This window comes from Camponotus floridanus, unplaced genomic scaffold (assembly GCF_003227725.1).
Source record: "Camponotus floridanus strain SB8 unplaced genomic scaffold, Cflo_v7.5 scaffold177, whole genome shotgun sequence".
NCBI lineage: Eukaryota > Metazoa > Arthropoda > Insecta > Hymenoptera > Formicidae > Camponotus > Camponotus floridanus.
In genome coordinates this window covers 255,438-274,923 of record NW_020229300.1, presented here as the reverse complement: position 1 = coordinate 274,923, position 19,486 = coordinate 255,438, and the positions used below count along the sequence as shown (strand labels likewise).

General features: G+C 32.9%; 2 protein-coding genes across 7 annotated transcripts in view; one reads left to right on the top strand and one right to left on the bottom strand.

Moving 5' to 3' along the window:
* The first annotated feature begins 331 nt into the window (after positions 1-331).
* LOC105258099 (myelin expression factor 2) lies at positions 332-6,682 on the top strand. 4 transcript variants are annotated; one of them, XM_011269170.3, is made up of 9 exons: positions 332-485; positions 979-1,351; positions 1,492-1,785; positions 1,866-2,112; positions 2,188-2,364; positions 2,593-2,891; positions 2,971-3,106; positions 3,340-3,427; positions 3,493-6,682. In XM_011269170.3, the coding sequence occupies exons 1-8, from the start codon at positions 469-471 to the stop codon at positions 3,393-3,395; spliced, it is 1,599 nt and encodes a 532-aa protein (XP_011267472.1). In that variant the 5' UTR covers positions 332-468; the 3' UTR covers positions 3,396-3,427; positions 3,493-6,682. The 4 variants fall into 4 exon arrangements, with proteins under 4 accessions (XP_011267472.1, XP_025263230.1, XP_011267470.1 ...); XM_025407445.1 differs by having other exon boundaries at positions 2,443-2,891; positions 4,477-6,682; XM_011269168.3 differs by having other exon boundaries at positions 2,443-2,891; positions 4,473-6,682.
* Positions 6,683-7,661: 979 nt separating this feature from the next.
* The window catches only part of LOC105258100 (protein fem-1 homolog CG6966), a 31,348-nt gene continuing 19,523 nt past the window's right edge, over positions 7,662-19,486 (bottom strand). For 2 of the 3 annotated variants that reach the window (XM_011269171.3, XM_011269172.3), the window contains exons 2-8: positions 13,187-13,346; positions 11,902-12,102; positions 9,842-10,093; positions 9,535-9,691; positions 8,849-9,287; positions 8,546-8,758; positions 7,662-8,459 (exon numbers count right to left, since the gene is read on the bottom strand). In XM_011269171.3, the coding sequence (XP_011267473.1) occupies positions 8,055-8,459; positions 8,546-8,758; positions 8,849-9,287; positions 9,535-9,691; positions 9,842-10,093; positions 11,902-12,102; positions 13,187-13,346 (1,827 nt within the window). In that variant the 3' untranslated portion in view covers positions 7,662-8,054. Of the gene's footprint in view, positions 8,460-8,545; positions 8,759-8,848; positions 9,288-9,534; positions 9,692-9,841; positions 10,094-11,901; positions 12,103-13,186; positions 13,347-13,622; positions 13,641-19,486 lie in introns of those variants that run through there. The other variant, XM_020029634.2, reaches the window with a different exon arrangement.

Here is a 19,486-nt window from a genome sequence, read left to right as displayed (position 1 = left end):
TTCCAGATTGAGTGTGAAAAATATGAGAAACAGTTTATATATAATAGCAATACGTATATTTAATATGCACATTTAATATATTAATAATTATAATAAAATAATTTTGAAATAATTTTATAATGTATATTTAAAAAATTTTTAATTATAATTTTTACATAATTTTTAAATTTTTGTTCATACATAATAATAATGTGCATATTTGTGTGAATAATTATAATATAATAATATATTAATATAATAATTTTCACCTTTGAAGGAACTGTATGGAGGGACGTTTCGCAATTGTTCAAACATGCAAATTTCGTAGTAAGTATTTATCGTCAAGTGTGGTGACATCCGGTGCGCGACCGCGACTAGCAATTTCCTGCGACGGCCATTTTATACGACGCTCGGTATACTCGATGTGCTCTTTTAACAACTAGTTTGTAAGATTGTGTTTAGAGTGTTCGCGAAAGCCGGTTTTTGACAATGATAAAGACGGAAGAGTAAGTATGATATTCCGGATTAATCGCGTAGTAAGATTTCTCGTTAATCCGCGAAATTGTGCGTGTATGTATGTGTGTGTACGTGTGCAAACGCAAGATGCAATGTATCCGCGATATAAATTTTCATGCAAGTGCTGTTACGATGAAAGTACTTTTATATTCTTAATATTTTTCACTGAAATTTATACTGCCATTGACATAAATAAATCCTAAAATTCTATTCTGGCCTTAATCTTTTATTTATGTACTTATTTTTTCTCGTGTTTCTCTCATATATGTGTCTTTTTTTCTTACATGTGTTTAGCCTCGTTTACATTTACGTATGTGCATGTATGTATGAGTTTGAATGTTAAAAAAAGATTTATTTGATTATGATAAGTTAATTTACTATATATATATATATATATATATATATATATATATATATATATTATATATATACACATGTATTACTTGTGTACACATACAATTACCTTGCCATATTTGATTGTAGCGGTCAACCACAGAATAACGATGACAGAGACAGAAGTAGAGAACGTGATCGCAATCGAAGATCAGATAGACCAAACCGTATAAATTCGGCTAGCCGCGATCGTAGCAGAGAGAGAAATGATCGCAGTGGCAGGAAAGCTTCTGACAGACGGATATATGTGTCAAACATTCCTTATGATTTTCGCTGGCAAGATCTGAAAGATTTGTTTAGAAATGAAGTTGGCAAGGTAGCACATGTAGAACTGTTCACTGATGAAAATGATAAACCTAGAGGATGTGGGATAGTAGAATTTGAAGATTCAGACTCAGTAAAAATAGCAGTAGATAAAATGCATCGATATGACATTAAAGGAAGGAAACTTGTTGTTAAGGAAGTAAGTAGATACGTTGGCTCATCTGTTAAATAAAAAGGATAGAATTTAAAATAAATTTTATGTTAATTTACCTGTTTTATCCGTAATGTTTAGCTTAATTATAATTATTGTATTGATTATATATTTTGTATATTTTGCAGGATTTTGATGTAGAACGCGATAAGTATGGTCGTTTAGCCACAGGTCGTAACAATGATAGAAATCGAGATGACAGATTCCGAGATCCTCCTAGGCCGCAAGGGGGTGGAAGGCAAAATATGTCTGCACCCAGTGGCGGTGGTGGTGGTGGTAGTAGCGGTGGAGGCGGTGGTGGCGGCGGTGGCGGAGGTGGCGGCGGTGACAATAAATTCGGAAATACCTATGGTCTTAGTACACAATTTTTAGAGTCATTAGGTATCAATGGTCCTTTGGTTACAAGAGTTTTTGTCGCTAATGTGAGTATACAAGTATATATATATATTAACAGATATAATAATAATTGTGCATTGAGGATATATGTGTTTTATGTATTTAGTTGGATTATAAAGTTGACGAGAAAAAACTACTTGAAGTTTTTAAATTGGCGGGAAAAGTATTGCATGTTGAATTAGGGAAAGACAAAGACGGTAAATCTAGAGGTTTTGGAGTCGTGGAATATGATCACCCAGTGGAATCCGTTCAAGCCATCTCTATGCTTCACAATCAACAATTATATGACCGACGTATGACCGTTAGACTTGACAGAGCTAATGAACCTGACATGCCACCCAAATTGCCAGAAGGTACTTACATTCATCAGTTTTTTAAGTAATATATGTTCAATGTTCTTATATAAATTAATTTACTTTGTAATTTAGGTTTGAAAGGAATTGGCATGGGACTCGGAGCTGGTGGTAATAGATTGTTGGATGTAGCTAGAAACATTCCCAACGTTCAAGCAAACAGTCCACCAGTAGTAAATCCGATTTCGGCGCCTGTTTTAGCGGCAGGCGCTTTTGGCGCCGGTTTAAACAATGTCGTACCTGCGCAATTAGGTGAGTTATATATCTATTTTCATAGATAAATTAAAATCTCGTTTTTGAATGCGAACAGAAGATCGGGTCTGTTCACAGCATCAGCATTGTCAAATACGAATGCCGCTGCTCTTCAGGCTAGTCTTGCCGGCGCCGGTTTGGGTGCCAATCTCACTACTAGTTCGTTATTGAATTCATCACTGACGAGTGAATTGGCGTCGAATTTAAATAATTTCGGCGGTGGTGTAGGTAGTTTGAGCGGTCTGCAGGCATCTTTGGCCGGTGGACAAGGAAACAATTCGTTTACCCCTCGTGGATTATCAAAGTTGGACAATGACATAGGCTTCGGTGGTAACAATGCCTTTGGCGGTTCCAATTTTGGTGGCAGTAGTAGAGACTTCGATGGCGGATTTAGTAGAGGAGATGGCGATCGAGTTTCCGGCGGCGGTGGCGGTGGTTTTTCCGGGAATCAAGGCCAAAGTGGTGGCGGTAATCGACAAAATTCCAATGGTTCACGTCCAATGTCAGATACCATTCTTATAGGCAATGTATGTACTTTACATATCATCATATCATTTTTCAGTTTTTTTCACGATTTAATATTTAATAATTTTTCTTGTTACATAGCTACCTCCAAATACCACATGGCAAATGCTACGTGATAAATTTCAAGATGCTGGAGAAGTAAAATTTGCAGAAATGAGAGGTGCAGACATGGGCATGGTACGATTCGCATCTGAATGGGATGCTGAGCGTGCTGTAAGTATCCTTTTTTAAAATGATGGAGATTTAGACATTTTCTTTAGGAAAGATACTTGATTGATCATTGGTTATTTCTATATTTTTTTAATTATTAACTGCGAGATCTAAAATAGAATAAGGAGAGACGGTCAATTAATACTTGTCAATATGCTAATCATATATAATTATTGAGAAAAAAAAATGTTTATACGAACGTGTTTATATGAACGAGTTTTCCTTAATAATGGTATTTAGCTATGATGAATCGATCACGCATTGATGGCAGGACGATTGATGTGCGTCTATATTAAAACGCCAAGAGATAGTCTCAGACGGATTTAAGGTAATGTTGATAAAAAAGATTATATCGCCGAACTTTCGATGCTTAACCATAACTTATTGACGCAGCGTAAGGAAGATGGGTGTTTGTGTGTCGTCTGTGAAGGATTGTTCCGCTCCTGGTGACAATACTAGAAATTCATTCTAGTTATCTGGCAGAGAACTTAGGACAGTGAATGCGAAGTATCTGTCTTCAGAAGATCAGCAAGTCGTGTTTATGTGATGGCTACTCAACGTTGAAACAGTCGTGTCGACTACTGACGATCACCCTTGCATCCCCTCTCTTTACCGTCTCAACTTTTCGATTCTACATTGTTTATCACCAAATTATCGTTCCTTTTTACAGTGGAAGTCTTTACTCTAATTGTTCACTTCTTAAATCAGTTTTTTCTAGCGATCGTGACTATAGTTGCTTAGGCTTAGGTTTCATGATGATCTTACTGTAAATCAGTAGGTTTCTTTTCAGTGTGTAGGTTATTTACAGTTACTATTTACAGGTTATTTACAGTAATTAGCGAATCTATAGTCTGTAAGTCTTTACTTCTTAGTTATCATGACGAGAGACTGATCGGTTCTCCATCGTTCCGGTCTAAAGTGACGCTTTGCTCGCTTCACAGCTGGGTCCACAAACAAGGGGTAGAAATCGAAAGGATAATCTTTCGATCGTAAAAATGCACTTTTAACGCTATAAAATCGTTATTCGCTCAAACAGTTAAGATTCCCGGCTTGCGAGATATAGGCACGCTCGTTTGCAATCTTATATTATGCAGATCGTGAATTATGTGTTGGATTTTCATCGCATTGTTCGTATTTTCTTATGCGTAATAAAAGGCATATCGTGATGATTGACAGGGAACAGCAGCGCTTCGTCGCCACGATTTCTGCGAAATCACACAATTTATTATTATTATTCTTATTATTATTATTATTATTATTATTATTATTATTTGTTTTTTTTTTGCTGTATCACATTCGTACTATTGTCGCTGTAAACAATTTAACGACCTAAGTGCAGCATACGAGAAATTTTCTATAGTCCATTTTTTTAGGAAGATCCTCTCTCGGTTCACACTCGCTTCGAGACTTCGGCGAACAAACATTGGATACCTTTATAACATTGGATGATTAAATTCGGCTAAATTGCTCAGCGTTTTATGCACCGTAGTATGTTTACCAAAAAATAAATTAAGCTTCCTGACTTGAAATATCAATTGTCGACTGTTTAATCTTCTTGTCTATTCAGTATGTATATGAAAGAGATTTAAATTGTTTCAACAATAGACAAGATTATATATTGAAATATTTCCATTATTTTTTTGGTAAACATTACTCCTTTCTCTCTCGCCATGTAGATCTCGAGGAACATTCTGTGCATTGTATAACCACTCTTGTATAACCGCAATCTCAGTGATTGAATAAAATCCAAATTCGTTTTGACTACAAAAAAAAACATACTGGTCGTTGTGTTTTATTTCTGTGCTGTTGTATGAATTTTTATTATAATTTTTTAAGTGGCGCCACACTCTCTTATGTCGATTTGTACGGATCTTGTGAAAGTGAGCCTAGCACATGTTTAAATGTAATGCGTTTAAAAAAAAAATCGACGAGTGTCCTACAAACGCATTGCATTTAAACAAACATGAGTCCATTTGTTTATTAACGCATCTTTAAATACAGATCGCTCTCCTGATTATCTTCCGCATATTGGGACGTCAATAATCTGCGCAATGGGAAAAAATGCTCGTTCAAACATCGCAGGTGAGATACTTTTTCAGAGGTACTTTTTCTCCCCCGATTTTCGAAGAGGTTCTAAGAAGAAAGAGAGAGACGGTGTGTCCCTGATTAGCAACAATTATCTGTTCTGTCAAAGTTCATTAGACAATTTAAAAACAAAGCTTGCCGGGGAAATTCATCCGTATATGTCATAAGTAATGTTCTTCGTCTCCAATAGCTTTTAAATAGTATTTTTATTGTACGGACGAAAAAATGAGCTGAATCGATGAATTTTAATAGAAAGGTGACCGAGAAAGGGATGATTAACACGGAATATAATTCTCATCGTTCTCCTAACGTGGTGCGGGTGATTCTGTGTGTAGAACTGTAGAATTATGGAGGTCGATGGCAAGATCTTCTATGTGTATCGATTTGTATCTATTCCAATGCATTAGTTTTTTATTACAATCTCTGTCGATCTGTATCACACATGCGGGACTTCGCATCTTTCCAGAGAGTTTTAAACACAATAATTCTATGGTAAGTGTGTTCCTAAACTTCTCCGACGTTTTATCTACAACTGACGGTAGAAATTGGGAAAATTTTTTTATGACTGAATCATCCTCTCCATTGGCGTTTAAATTAAATTCCCACGAGTTCGAAGAGATGTGGTATCGTCCCTTTTTTTGTTATCATTAATGTTAGTCAGGGGCTCCGATATATAATACAAGAGTTGTCCTGTATTTTCGCACTAATAGGTCCATCGATTTCAAAGGGAATATTTGTTATCTTGCCACACATTGTGTAATATATTTACGAGAAAAGCATTTTTTTTCCTCATAGAGTGACATAATATATGTACAAATTACTGTATCGTAAGGAATACTTTTATTATAGTGGGACATATAAATACAACGTGGATGTCACTAATTATTTCCACAGGTCAGATCGAGAGATATTTATTCCAACGTGACAAATCAGGTAAGTTTTAACAGCCGACAAACAGTCACCTCACGCAAATATGTTGTTCTTCCAGGAAAACTATCGCGAGCCACGTCGAATTTTGCGGGACGGTAAGTTGCATAGAATAAAAAAAAAGCGAGCAACGGAATACTTTTACATCTGTATTGTTTTACTCCGTCTATCTTTACATTATAAAATAGCTTTCGATACAGGGATTAAGTGCAAAGATACCGTCTTTGTAGAGAATTATAATGCACGTCTTAGTGTAGCATGATAATGATAGAGTTAATGATTGGTAATAATATGTCAATAATAAGATAAACAATTTGAATGCAACATGTAAAACTTATATAAAATCGCGTAACACGTATATACGGATCATTTCATGCAAATTCGTCTTTATGGTGTAAACAGTCGCGTTTGATAAAAGAGTGTAATATCGTTCACCTCGAAAGCAAAAGGCACCTTGAACATCACATACTCATTTATATGTATTGTATGCAATTTTGTAGTGACGTGTCTCTATATAGTTGATATATATGTATGAATTATGGCATCTTTTTGAAATAAAGGTGAAAAAATTCATGGCTTATTTAAATAAATTATCAATTCCGATTGCTATCATTTGCCCTGGGAATATTAATGAACGAATAAAATCTAAAATAATTTGCGCGATGTGCTTCGAGGCGTGCTGGAACGAAAGATATAAACGCAATTTTATGTCCCTTTTTTACACACAGAGTAGCATACGTAAATGTAGAATTGTATTATTATCATATTCATTGTTTATCAGAAAACTTTTATTACAAATCCATGTTTTTCTTTTTATTTATTTATACAGCAAGGTAAAAAGTCATTTCTCTAAGATTACACACTCTTGAATTCAACATATATTTATCGTTATCACTAAGCAATCATCAACGTGGTATGTATATATAATATGGCTTGCGCGGGGTTTATGTATAAGGGAGAGGCCTTTAATTAACCGACTTCGTAATAATAAAATCACAATATTCAATATCCCCACATTCAATATCACCGCGTTAAAATGTCGATGAATACTTATTCATAAAGATTTAGTCTTTCGTATCATTGCACACTCGATACCAAAGAGATCTATCCAAAGAGAAATATATCATCGACACTCATCTAATTCACTAATCTCAACAAGAATGATGGCAAACAAGAAATTGTTAAAAAAAGCCATATAGACGATCGTTCCGTTTCAATGAAAATATCGCCGTACTCTAACACACTTTTAATAACAAATCCAATAAGATATTTAGTTAATATAACTATAAAGTGCATATTGAGAAAAAGTTATGAATCAATAAATAGAAACGAGGATCAAATTATGTTTTGCATTAAGTATTTTAATTTTTTCATCCTTTTTATGAAAGTATTTCAACGTCAAATATTATAGTCGTATTAAAATGATGTATACAATATTTTTAAAAACGAAACACACATAAATACGACTTTTATTGTCTAGAAACTTTTGTACTTCGTTTTTTTTATAAAATAATTATATAAATCTTGAATAAATTAACTATAAAGTAAAATAAAAAAACATGCCAATTGTAAAATGTAAACAAAAATGCTTTAATTTCTATGAAAAAATCTTATTGCAAAACATGTTTTATACCGGAGAAAATAATTAAGAGATCTTTTTGGGATCATGTGTGCTTCATATACATATATATAGTATTCTGTTGGTTAAAAGAATTGTATTTTACGAAACAATCTTTTACCTTTATTTCGATATAAAAAGACGAGTCTCAGTGTCAGAAATAAATCGGATTCAGCAATATCCGAATTATCACTTCTCCATGAAACTCTCGTTAAATTTTCTCATAATCAGTCAATTAGGATGAGATGACTGTCGCGTAGTCACTCAGGAACGGCGGTCTCATGTCCTGCGCGCGTGCGTATTCATTTGCATCTTCTTAAAATTGCTAATGTATTTCGACAAAAGCGCGAAGGTGTTGGGGTACTCTACTAATGTTTTGCGTCTTTCTAACCACTCGCGCAGCAAGACAAGCTAATGTGGTATATCTCAGAGGATAAATCGAATCGTAAAGCTCCTTATCGCATAACAACATCTCGAATGTTTTGCCATCGTTGTTGACAGCATCGAGATGCGCGCCGGCGTCGAGCAGATCGATCGATAAGACCGGCCGCCAAGGACGCAACAGTGCAGTCAAATGAAGTGCCGTGTTCCCGTCATTATCCTTGGCAGTTACGTCCGCGCCTACTCTTAGCAGAGCTTTGGTTAAATCAGGAGATGGAAATTTGCATGTGGGATATCTACCAACTAGAGCACCGTCTTCGCTGTGACTTAATTGCAGCGCGTCACGACCCTGAAAAAAAACGTAAATCAGAGGTGTAAATATCAAAAGTTGCCTTTCTCTCGATTCTTATTCATTAATCAGTGATAGTCGCTCACCTGTTTGCCTTTGGCATTTATTCGAACTAACTTGTACAACTCCTTATGTAAGGCGATGTACTCTTCGCTACCCTTCTCTCCAGTCTCACGTGTTAACAGACACGCCAAATGCAGGGTAATTACGAGGACTCTGTTTAAGAATGTTAAATCGCGGTCGCACGCCAAATCGCTCATTTTGTCCAACATTTGCTTTCCTTTTGCCACTTCGTTAACCTGTAAATTATTTTTACAAGGTAACGATAAATGTCGATGCGTATCATCAGGCCACATTTGCAGATGACAACATCGTGTTTTCATACTTACAGCTTTCTCGAAGACTTTCAAAAGATCTTCTCTTTTTACCGGCGGTACTCTGCGACCCCTAGTTGTCTGTCTGCCTTCCTCACCCACCATAAAGCTAAAGAGTTCGGTGAAACTGAATAGAGAGCTCTGCGTCATAGGGTTTAGCGGCTCCAGCATGCTCTGCTGCATATCGAGAGCATAATTCCACAGCTCGATACAGCGACGAAATTTACCCGCGTCCGCATAAACCGCTCCGCGATATCTGATGTAGTAACTCGTATCCGGATGAGCCGGTCCTAATATTCGTTCTCTGATCACCAGTGCCTGCATGCGCATTTCGTCTGGATCCGCCAACAAATCGTCCAAAGCCTCGGGTTCGACTACCTCTCGGGCGAAATCGTAAGCAGCTACAAGATGCGGGAATTCAGGTTTTGATATCATCGGGCCGTCTCCTCGATATCTAAGGAAAGATATTGCAAAAGATATAACGTTAATTTAATTTTTCTTAAGTGAGAGAAAGAGAAATATCAAACTTATATTCGTGTTAAAGAATTTAGATAAAACAAAATTTATTCTGTACTTATAAAAATTCCTGTTATATATTTGAAAAGTATACTTAAAATTACATATAAAAATTTCTTGCAATACAAAAAATGCGATTGCTGAGATAGAATACGGAGATGTGTATAGATGTGATAGATTTGTACCTCTCGTCCATAGCTCGCTTCCAGAACTGCAGAGCGCCTATCATATCTCTTTTCTTATCCACGTATGTCGCCCCGAGCAACTCCAGCGCATCGATGCGTTCTTTCCTGCTGAAAAGTTGCGGAATGCCTATGAGGTACTCGACGATATGTGTGTGACCTGAAGAAAGGAAAGCGAAAAAATGTTTTCGATTAGCGCTCGCCATTCTCTCTCAGTTGTCTAATTATCGCGGAACAGATCGCTTCAGATGAGCAAAATAAACTATCTTAAGGGAACCTTCGAGTGGTGCGTGGAACTTTCTGCTTTAACCTGTTACTGCTGCCGCGAGAAGTGGCGTCATCCCATAAGAGTCCACGTCCATCTGAGCGCCGTGCTCGACAAGTATCTTCAGTATCTCCAGGGATCCGCTTTCGGCGCAGTCGTGTAGCGCCGTGTTGCCCTTCACGGACTTGCGATTTGCATCCGCTTTCAGAGCGAGTAGGAACTTTGTGATTTTCACGTGACCCCGGTAGCATGCAATCATCAGACATGTGTGCCCGTGTCGATTTGCCATCTCGATATCTGTAAAGTAAAAAAGGGTATTTTAAACATTTGGTGATATAAATTGTAATTTTCTCTTTGTATGTGTAGAAAAAATTATATGTGATAAAAAAATTTTTTAGGGAATATATCCCACAAATATAATTTTGTCGAAATTATATTAATTTTTACAAACATTTTATATTTTTTCAAATGAAATCTTTGCATTTTTTCTTCATTTACTCTTACTCTAAATGTAACTTTAAATATTGCTTAATATTCTGTTTAATATTCTGAATTCCTTGTTAGAATTATATTAGAAACTAAATTGACAAAAAGATACTTGAATATACTGAATCTTATGTTAGCAACTCATATTTTGTCTTTATATATATATATATATATCACGATGAAAAATTAAATAGAAATTAGTCAATTAGTAGCCGCATAGTAACAAGCGAGGAAATAGGTATATAATGTATATGTATATATCTACCGGGTGTTTCAGACCACCCGTACACCCCATTTTAAAGCAAAGGAAGTGGTTATTTTGAAAAATGTTTCAGACAAAAGTTGTTGAAGATAAAGTAATGCATTACATGGGTAAATTTGATTGATCTTGGGTGGCGTCGTGAAGGTCATGTCAAGGTCGACTTGAATTTTTTAAATGGGAACCCCTATTTTTCATTGCATATTCTTGTAGCTTATCTCGAGAGCTTTCCAAAACACTATAATTAAGTACCTTTTTATTAAGTACTTTTTGAGTTATAAGGCTTGAAATAATTTCTTAATTTTACATAAACCATAAAATATGATTAGTAAAAATCAATTGTTAAAGAAAACACATAGTGTTTCTAAGAAAAAATATGGAATTGTTAATTGCAAATTACATATTTTTTCTTAGAAACAACTATGTGTTTTCTTTACACCAATTGATTCCTCTCATTATTTTGTACATAAAAGTATGAAGGTAAGATAATCGAAAAATGAATGGTTTACTAGATATTTTATGGTTTATGTAAAATTAAGAAATTATTTCAAGCCTTATAACTCAAAAAGTACTTAATAAAAAGGTACTTAATTATAGTGTTTTGGAAAGCTCTCGAGATAAGCTACAAGAATATGCAATGAAAAATAGGGGTTCCCATTTAAAAAATTCAAGTCGACCTTGACATGACCTTCACGACGCCACCCAAGATCAATCAAATTTACCCATGTAATGCATTACTTTATCTTCAACAACTTTTGTCTGAAACATTTTTCAAAATAACCACTTCCTTTGCTTTAAAATGGGGTATACGGGTGGTCTGAAACACCCGGTATATGTATATATAAATATGTATATAACGATATAATATTACAATAATATATTTGATGTTACTATTTTTTAATATTGCAAAATAACCATATTATAGTTTTTATGTCATGTAAATTATATTATTTGTTACTATTTTGTTGTTATTTTATTCCTCGTTATATTATAACAATAATATTTATTTAAGAAAACTGCATTTCGGAATTCATTGGCAATACTCTTGTTGTTTACCGAATATTAGATAAGAATCATGACATGCTGACAGTAATTCTACAGCTGAATATTTTTAGCAGGAAAATGCATAATTTATAATATGTAAATTAATAATATGAGTTAGTAAAAGTCAATCGCATGACAATAGGCAGAAATAAAAAATCATTTGAAGAATTCAAAAGTTTTCTTATTTTAATGTTTATTTTCGTCTATTCTCGTGCGATTGATTTTTATTAGCATATATTATTAATTCATATCATATTATTTTAAGAGCCCGTGATATATTTATTGTTACATAATTTACGAATTTTATATTCCTTACCTGCGCCATGTTGTACTAGAAACTTGACGATATCATAATGTCCATCGAAACATGCAGCGCGAAGAGGCGTGGAATTTGTTTTCGTGATGGAGTTCACTTTGGCACCTCGTCTCACTAGCAGTTTAACAAGGGCCAAATGACCAGCGGCAGCCGCGCACCATAGGGGTGGTGCGCCCTCGATTGTCTCGCCTTCGAAAACCACTATTTTCGGAAAGAAATGTTGAAAAATATATATCAATTAGTAACAATTAGTAACAAAGCGGAAAATCAAATAGTGTCTTACGAAAAAAAAAATAATGACGAAAACATAACAATATCGTATAAATAAAATAATCGTATAAATAAAATTAATTGTGTAATAGTGCAATATGTGCAATGCACAAATTGTTGCAATGGATTATACCAGCGTATAGTAAATTAGAAAACACTTAATTGATGAACATCAATAAAAAGATTTTTTATTTTAAAATTTTTAATAGAAAAGATCAATTTTTACTGGTTTTTTTCCTAAATTACTAATTTTTACCACTGATATAGATTTTACCCAAAGAAAGATGGAATTTTGTCAACTCTGATTGTGTAATCGTTACGATAAATATTCTGTATTACATAATTTCTGTATTAGTATACAGAATGTCAGTAAAAATCAGTAATTTAGGAAAAATTGGTCTTTTTTATTAAAAATTTTTAAATAAAAAATCTTTTTATTGATGTTCGTCAATAAGATGTTTTCTAATATAAGCTTTATCTAAAATGAATCTGTAATTAGATTAGGAATCGACGTAGTAAATAAATTAGTATTTTGCTAGAATATGTTGAAAGATAAACGTTGAAAGATACCATTTATATTTCTAAAGTTTTTTTGTTTTAAAAATTTGACATATTAATTTAGATTAAAAAAGATTTTATTATTAAATTGATTTCATTTGTTAAATTATAGTGAGTATGAATTCATTAAAGTAGAAATATCATTTTGCATAAAGTTATATAAATATATTTTACATATTTTAATTATTTTTATAGTTTTTGCCAATTTATTTTATGAGATAAAATCTGAGATAATAAAAAACGCAATTTAGCATAGTTTTATCTCACTGGACTTTTCTGACCAATCACAATCACAATTTTTTTTATTAACATATTTGAAAAAGAATTTTAATCGTAAATTTTTATAGAAAAAAATAAAAATGAAAATTTTTAAACAAAACCATTATCCGCGCAGTTAGGCTTGAAGATTATCCCGGATAGAACGAAGCTGTTAATGAAAGGATGACTGCGGTCTTACCTGACCCGGGCTGCTCCACGTCCGCCCCGCATTTTTCAATGAGGTATTCTGCTACATCGTAATGTCCGTTCCGACATGCCATAACTAACGGTGTTGCGCCGTGGGTTTTGGCACCAACTAATTGTCCTACCTCATCTTTGCCCCGATGCTCTAGAAACACCTTCCGAGAGAAAAGAAAAAAACCACATGATACACATGTCACAAGCTTTTACGATATGATATGACACAAATTATTAATAATTGTAAAATATTTGCGTAGAAAATGATACGAAATAAAAATTGATTAAACTTGGAAATATGCATACGACATCGAGATTAAAAGATTATTTAATATTCCATTCTTGGTTTAAGTTAATTCGAGATTTATTTAATTCAGCGAGTGCAATTCTGTTGAGGAAACCTATTGAATCGAATCGAAGTTGTCGTATCAACTTACGTTAGATAGTACGGAACCCGTGTTGGACTGTTTAACGAGCTAACACGTTCGCGAACAAACGGATATGCCGTACGAGGTGTGTGCCGGCAGAGATTTCGAAGTCGACTGGTTTAAGATTTACGCGGATTATCGTTACAACGCACACATACACACACACTAAAAACCTCGAAGGTTTGTCGAATAATAAATATTTAAATTTCAAGACCTCCTTTTTTTTCTTGCTCGTATGTATCGTCCTACACTTTTGAAACTTTTCTCTTCGACTACAATAATTTCTTTCGCAACACTCTGTCATTCAGGCTCCTCGCGAACTTTATTATTCGATACTCTGTTCTTGTCTGTTTATTTTTCAATTATTCGACGAATCTAGATTTGAATGACTACGATCGTTTGTATCGAACTCAAGTTGAAGAGGATTGTACTGATGAAACAAAAGAAATTATGGAAACAAGTCCTTGTCAGATGTCGTCTGGAGATAATATTCGCGCAGTTACTCGCCTCGACGTTCACTGTCGGTCTAAACACCACGTGGCTGTGGTGCACGTTTCATTTAAATGTTGTGAGAGACAGGATTCTTGCGTCACTGACACCTAAGAGACCCCTTTATAGACTTACGAGAAGATCATGCAACGAACCGCGAAGTGACAAAAGTTTTAGCCCGTCCTTCACAGTTACACGTGAAAATGTATTTCGTCACGAGATGTTAAATAGCGCAAACGAAATGTTGAATAATTTTATAGTAATATTTGCGCATACATTCGACAATCGAATAATTATATCATTGTCGTATTATGCATAATATATTAAACACATTGGGAATGAGATTGCGCATCAGATTATTAATCAAATCAAATCGAATTACATCGAAGAGACGATCAGTCTATGTTTCTCCGATATCGTAAAAGAACCGCGATTCGAAAAAATAATCATAATTTGTTTTCCCGCAGGCTCGAATTTTTCCACGAGGCTCATTGGATGATATTCACGCTTCACCGAAACTATCAAAGAAACTCGACGACTATTGTTCTGTCGACGCAGAGAATCGGAGCGGTCCACGCGCGCACCCGCATAGAAGAAGACTGAGCAAAGTCGAACTTCAAACTCGCCGTCTTCTGGAGAAATCATCATTCTCCGGCCGTCGTGGACGTGCGAGTCCCGTTAAATGAATAATCGGAGACATTGGGACCCATGACAAGTGAACTGCTGCTTATGATGGTTCGCTACTGGAGGGGAGAAGTGGAAGCGATTCTTTTTCGCTTTGTTTTTTCTTGTTCTTTTTTGATCCTCTCCCTCTTTAATGCTCCTCCTTTTCGAAGAGAAGACCTACATACTTTTCGTGAAAGCCTTACTTTACTGTATTAAAAAAAAAATTAATTGTTTTATATGTGTGAGTCAGTTCTCTGTTTTTTCTTCACTTAGATTTTTAAAAATTATTAAATAAATAATCGTTTTAATACAAATTCACTTACGAAATGTTGATTATAAAAATTCGATACTTTAATATAAAAATATATGATATTTTTCTCCTTATAATGCAATTTACATTATAATAAAGTTTACAAATGACCTTTGATAAAACGAGAATATATATCACTATAAAAAAATTGTTATATGGTATATATTTTTTTGTTGAAAAAACGTTTCTATAGAATTTATTGCTATTCAGAAAAATAATCAGAAAAAATATGAATATAAATGTACTAATTAGTTTGAAAAAAGTTTTAAAAAAAGAAGATAGAATAAAAGAGATTTTACAGATTTTTTATTAATAAATTTTTATATACTAATAAAAATATAATCTAGCCCTCCTTTTTGTCGACTTTTTTTATTTCCTTTATGCAGAATTACATGTTTAATCAATTCTCTAACTTGTTTAATTTTCATTTCAATATAAGCGAGAAATTCGATCTTTATTAGAGACCAATAAATCTCTGTCATTTTTTAAATTCGATCTTTATTAGAGACCAATAAATCTCTCTCTCCTTCTCTTATTTCGGTCAAATACATAAAGAACCAATGCCGTTATTTGTGTGACCGATATACTTTTTTCGTGGGCTTCATTTCATTCTGTTTCGAGACTCCCCGCTCTTTCCCTTACTGTGTTCTCATTTGGTTCCTCGATAAAATGTAGGTAATGAGGTCAACCGATGCCGAAACGAGCTCTTAAAACGCTTTTATTTTTGCACTAAAGAAAATGCGCACTTTACGAGTGTCTTTCTATCAATAATTTTCCACTTTAAGAAATACGTGACAGTTGTGACAAACGCTTAACGCTAATCGTAGTAATAAATGTCGGACAATCAATAACAATGACGAAGATGAACCAGAAAGAATACGAGGAAATAGGGTTGTTCGAATTACGTGAAAATAAAACGCAACAGAGATAACAAAAATTGCAATTCCGAAGAATAATTGCGAGATGCAATTGCATGAAATTATGGTATCAAATTTTCACAATGTCAGCAATAAGATTTTCGCAATTGTTCCGAAGAAATATTACATGCGATTTCAACACGCGATAAGATGAAATAATTGTTTCAATTAATATAAAGAGAGAGAGAGAGAGAGAGAGAGAGAGAGAATCGCAAACAAATTATTCAGATTCAAATAACATATTATTCGTCATGTAATAGTACTCTTGCTATTAGGATTGCACACGATATCAATACTAATTTATCATTTTATTTCAAAATTCGAAACAATATACAGGATTCGAAACAACACTGAGACTTTTAATTAATTAATCGAGATAATATCAAGACTAAAATTGTTCCAGATTATAGATTTTTGAAAGCTAAAATATGTATATATAGTTGTAAAAATTTTAGATGAAAAAAATATCACTGTATTATATACGCTATATTATAAACTTAACAAATTTCATTTAATAAATAAAAATATTTGTATTAAATATTTATATATATGTATATATATATATATATATATATATATATATATATTATAATTTATTTAAAAATAAAAAAATTGTATACAACTATTTATACAATTATTTATTTAAATTATATTATATAAAGATTATTTTAAATATATATTATTTTAAATAATCAGTATTAGAAAAGAATTGTTAATAAGCTCGAGATAATATGAGGTTTTTGCTACAAAAATTCACTCAAGACCAAGACAAGAATATCAATACAATATTTTAAAAAATATTACCTTGAGTTTTGTGCAAACCTAATTATTATATAACATTTGCCTCTTGAAAAATGGAACCGGCTTCTCGTCGGCTTTTTTCAACGAACTATCGATCATGCCACTTCTTGATTAGAGAAGAGGATATTTTAGTACACCTTTGGAGCTCTCTTTCTTGGGCTTTCTCATGCTAACCCGCATAACAAAATCATGAAGGAAAAATGACAATGGGTGCCGTTCGTTGGTATATATTAACATTTTTGATATAGCATCATTTACGGTCTAGTCATACATTTAATGTTAAAGTCAATTAACGCTAGGTGCAACTGCGGTCAAACACCGTACGCAACGGACACGGTATACATTTGTCTCACAGTTGAATAATGCATGTGCAGTAGTTGTTGTTGCAAGCATGTAAGACATGTCCCACTTAAATTTTACATTCGCCATTTCGAAAGGTTTAGTTTGCTTACGTCGCATTACGAAAAGTAGCACAAGTCGTAAATACTTTCCCCCTTCACCCCTTTTCCAATTTACTTACATTGTATCGATTTAATAATCTGTTAAATTCCTCAATATCAAAGAGCACTTTATCAATCTCCGATGCAGAACGGGAGAAACGTTTGATCTTAGGATCTTTAAGTAGTGAGATTCGAATCAATGGAAGGAAGTTTACGAGCCGATTGATTCTATTGTTGATAAGAGGGAGAAACAATAAAATATGAATGAACAGATCAAGGATAGCACTCAACATATTCGTATAAATCATTAATGACTATTAGCAAATTAATCTCCCCCGTCAAGAATGATATATGATGAAGTAATATTTATGATATTATTAACATACTTGTTATTGCTGTAATTCTTTATATCGTATTGTATGTATAAAACTTATTAATAAGACTTGTCATAAATATTGCTCATGTATATCATCATATATCATACTTAATAAGATTAATTTAAATCATAAATTTATTTTTATCATTGATTCTATGCTTTCACATTTTATCATATATGTATATACATGTGTGTATAAAAACGTGTATCATTATCAAAATACATTAAAATACATTATATTGTAATTACATTTTTGTTTTAAGCAAAAAAATAATCTAAATATCACGGGTCGAATAAGAAAAAAATAAAGTCGCGGTCAATGAAGTTACATTTGAATTAACGACAAATGCAATTTATGTGGGAATGCTGTGAAAATCTCATCATGCTCGACCTCGACCAACTTGCTTCACATGAAGTAATTACAGTATTACAGTTGTGCGCGGATTTTCAGAGCGACGAGCAAAAAGTTACCGCGAGATAATTATTATAACAATTACGGTATTCGCATTAGAAAATTACACTCGCTCGGGTAATTTCACGGCGAAGACTTCGTTCGGACATTGTGTATGCGATTTATTACTGTAATCGTATCTTAAGACAAGGTAAGGTAAGTGTACGGCTTATATGATCGATAACGATTACAATCGACGCGCGACAACAATTACAACGATTTGGAAAATGATCGATGCCGAAATGATTATTCGCCGTTATCCTGCTGGATAATTGGATAATGTCTTTCGCGGTGCGATTTAATAATTATATTTTTTGCTTCGTTTATCGTTGCTCAAAATAATCGTTCGATAAATTGTTAATTTCCGTTACGTCGCCATGATAATTGGGACACATTGCGCTCTTAAATAAGCTTGCACGAGACTTATCTTATCTTGTTTTGAAATTCGAGACAAAATCAAAGCAAGATTTTTTATTAGTTATCAAAACAATATCAAGATTAAGATTGTCAAAATTATTGATCTTGTTAAAATTGATTAAAAAAAAAGTTAAAATATATATGTTTGTAAATTAGATGAGAAAAATCGTACTATATGATATATAAACTTTAAAAAATTTTTTACTTAATAATTACAAACATTTATATTAAAAAGTTTAGAAATAATTAATATAGAGAACAAAATAAATAATGTAAAATTTTATACAATTATTTAGCTTACACAAAATTTTACATGCAACATATGTATATACGTGATTCTCTAATTGTGTATGTGAACTGTTGTATTTAATATATAGATAACTGCCATTTTGTAAAGACAATGAATATATATATATATATATATATATATATATATACATATATGAATTTAGTAAAACTTGATTAATCAAAAATAAAAGAATCAAATAACTACTAATTTAGATGCTTTTATATGTCACTAAAAACTTTTCTTTCTTGCACTTTTTGATTTGAAGCCCAATTCGTTTTTTGAAAAATTGTTTTGCCTTGCAATATATTGAAAAATAAATTTTATATAATGCAATTAAATTAGATAGATTAAATATATAAAAACTTTGCAGTCTCGAAAGTCAGAAAATAATTGCATAAGTGAAAACAAGTAGCGTTATTATCCATTAACATTAATATATTATTACATTCTGTTGATTTTCTACTTTCTCTTTCTCTCTCTCTCTCTCTCTCTCTCTCTCTCTCTCTCTCTCTACTTCTATATAATTATAATAAATATATATATTCTATTTTATTTTTGACAGATATACATAAAAAAGGATATTTACCATCAATATATGTGCTACTTTTTATTAAATTAAATTTTTCAAGTTTATATATAATATATTTTAGCTAATATATAGTTTATTTATAATTATTTTGAAAAAGGGAAAGAGAAAGAATATAAAAATTATATTAA

Bases quoted from the DNA above. Each gene is read 5' to 3' on its own strand.
- LOC105258099 (XM_025407445.1), top strand. The intron at 2,113-2,187 runs GTACTTACATTC...TTTGTAATTTAG, and splicing joins GCCACCCAAATTGCCAGAAG to GTTTGAAAGGAATTGGCATG. The intron at 2,892-2,970 runs GTATGTACTTTA...CTTGTTACATAG, and splicing joins ATACCATTCTTATAGGCAAT to CTACCTCCAAATACCACATG.